This window comes from Wasmannia auropunctata, unplaced genomic scaffold (assembly GCF_000956235.1).
Source record: "Wasmannia auropunctata unplaced genomic scaffold, wasmannia.A_1.0 LD334278.1, whole genome shotgun sequence".
In the NCBI taxonomy this organism is placed as follows: Eukaryota; Metazoa; Arthropoda; class Insecta; order Hymenoptera; family Formicidae; genus Wasmannia; species Wasmannia auropunctata.
The window spans coordinates 20,761-23,115 of record NW_012028612.1 but is presented as its reverse complement, the minus strand read 5'-3'; the positions used below and the strand labels follow the sequence as shown (position 1 = coordinate 23,115).

At 46.5% G+C, this 2,355-nt stretch overlaps 1 protein-coding gene across 1 annotated transcript; it reads left to right on the top strand.

The window, feature by feature from the left end:
* Positions 1 to 6: 6 nt before the first annotated feature.
* LOC105458854 (ankyrin-1-like) lies at positions 7 to 2,275 on the top strand (the record flags this gene model as incomplete). Its single annotated transcript, XM_011704426.1, has 9 exons — positions 7 to 128; positions 201 to 395; positions 469 to 666; positions 740 to 937; positions 1,011 to 1,199; positions 1,272 to 1,469; positions 1,533 to 1,730; positions 1,804 to 2,001; positions 2,078 to 2,275. Coding segments are annotated over exons 1-9 (1,685 nt in total), but the record flags the coding sequence as incomplete, so codon positions are not given.
* Positions 2,276 to 2,355: the final 80 nt, after the last annotated feature.

The window sequence follows — 2,355 nt, the reverse complement described above, 5'->3', positions numbered from 1 at the left end:
CATAGTGCTTTGCATATGGCCGCGAGGAAAAATCAGCGCGAGCTTTGTATCCTCCTTCTGGACGCCGGTGCTTCATTGCATGTGGTCGACGAGGAAGGAAATACACCCCTCCATCTTGCGACACTCTTGTAAGTTGGAAATTGTTACTGAATCTGACGTAATTTCAAACTAACATTGGTACTTTCTCATTGATTAAACAGCAATCAGCCGGAGATAACAGATCTACTGTTATCGCGAGGCGCTGCCGTCAATGCCGTCAATAACAGACTTAGTGCTTTACATATAGCCGCGGAGAAAGGTCATCGCGAGCTCTGCATCCTCCTTCTGGATGCTGGTGCTTCATTGGATGTGGTCGACGAGAAAGGAAATACGCCCCTTCATGCTGCGACATACTTGTAAGTTGGAAGTTGTTGCTGGATCTGCCGTAACATCAAACTAACATCAGTTCTTTCTCGTTTTATTAAACAGCAATCACCCGGAAATAACGGATTTACTGTTATTGCGAGGCGCGGCCGTCAATGCCGTCAATAACAACAGACATAGTGCTTTGCATATGGCCGCTTGGAAAAATCAGCGCGAGCTCTGCATTCTCCTTCTAGACGCTGGTGCTTCATTGAATGTGGTCGACGAGAAAAAAAATACGCCCCTCCATGTTGCGACACTCTTGTAAGTTGGAAGTTGTTACTGGATCTGCCGTAACGTCAAACTAACAACGGTACTTTCTCATTTGATTAAACAGCAATCTTCCGGAGATAACGGATCTACTGTTATCGCGAAGCGCGGCCGTCAATGCCGTCAATAACAACAGTTATAGTGCTTTGCATATAGCCGCGGGGAAAGGTCATCGCGAGCTCTGCATCCTCCTTCTGGACGCTGGTGCTTCATTAGATGTGGTTGACGAGGAAGGAAATACGCCTCTCCATTTAGCTTCATTTTTGTAAGTTGGAAGTTGGTGCTGGATCTACTGTAACGTTACACTAACATCGGTACTTTCTCGTTTGATTAAATAGCAATCAGCCAGAGATAACGGATCTACTGCTATCGCGAGGCGCAGCCGTCAATAACATAAGACATAATCCTTTACATGTGGCCGCAATAAAAGGTCACCGTGAGGTTTGCACCCTCCTTCTGGACGCCGGTGCTTCATTGCATGTGGTCGACGAGGAAGGAAATACGCCCCTTCATGCTGCGACATACTTGTAAGTTGGAAGTTGTTGCTGGATGTACCGTAACTTCAAACTAACATTGGTACTTTCTCGTTGATTAAACAGCATTCAGCCGGAAATAACAGATCTACTATTATCGCGAGGGGCGGCCGTCAATGCCGTCAATAACAACAAACTTAGTGCTTTGCATATAGCCGCGGGGATAGGTCATCGCGAGCTCTGCATCCTCCTTCTGGATGCTGATGCTTCATTGGATGTGGTCGACCAAAAAGGAAATACGCCTCTTCATGCTGCGACATACTTGTAAGTTGGAAGTTGTTGCTGTACCTGCCGCAACGTCAAACTAACATCGGTTCTTTTAAACAGCAATCAGCCAAAGATAACGGATCTACTGTTATCGCGAGGCGCGACCGTCAATGCCGTTAATAACAACAGATATAGTGCTTTGCATATAGCCGCGGCGAAAGGTCATCGCGAGCTCTGCATCCTCCTTCTAGACGCTGATGCTTCATTAGATGTGGTTGACGAGGAAGGAAATACGCCCCTCCTTTTAGCCTCATTCTTGTAAGTTGAAAGTTGTTGCTGGATTTGCCGTAACGTCACACTAACATCGGTAATTTCTCGTTTGATTAAACAGCAATCAGCCGGAGATAACGAATCTACTGTTATGGCGAGGCGCAGCCATCAATGCTGTTAATAACAACAGACATAGTGCTTTGCATATGGCCGCGGGGAAAGGTCATCGCGAGCTCTGCATCTTCCTTCTGGACGCTGGTGCTTCATTGCATGTGATTAGCTTGAAAGGAAATACGCCCCTCCATTTTGCGACACTCTTGTAAGTTGGAAGTTGTTGCTGGATCTGCCGTAACTTCATCAAACTAACATCGGTACTTTCTCGTTTGATTAAATAGCAATCAGCCGGAGATAACGGATCTATTGTTATCGCGAGGCGCAGCCGTCAATGCCGTTAATAACATAAGACATAATGCTTTGCATGTGACCGCAATAAAAGGTCACCGCGAGATTTGCACCCTCCTTCTGGACGCCGGTGCTTCATTGCATGTGGTCGACGAGGAAGGAAATACGCCGCTCCATTTGGCCTCATTCTTGTAAGTTGGAAGTTGTTGCTGGATCTGCCGTCAAACTTATAACATCGGTTCTTTCTCGGTTGATTAAACAGCAATCAGCC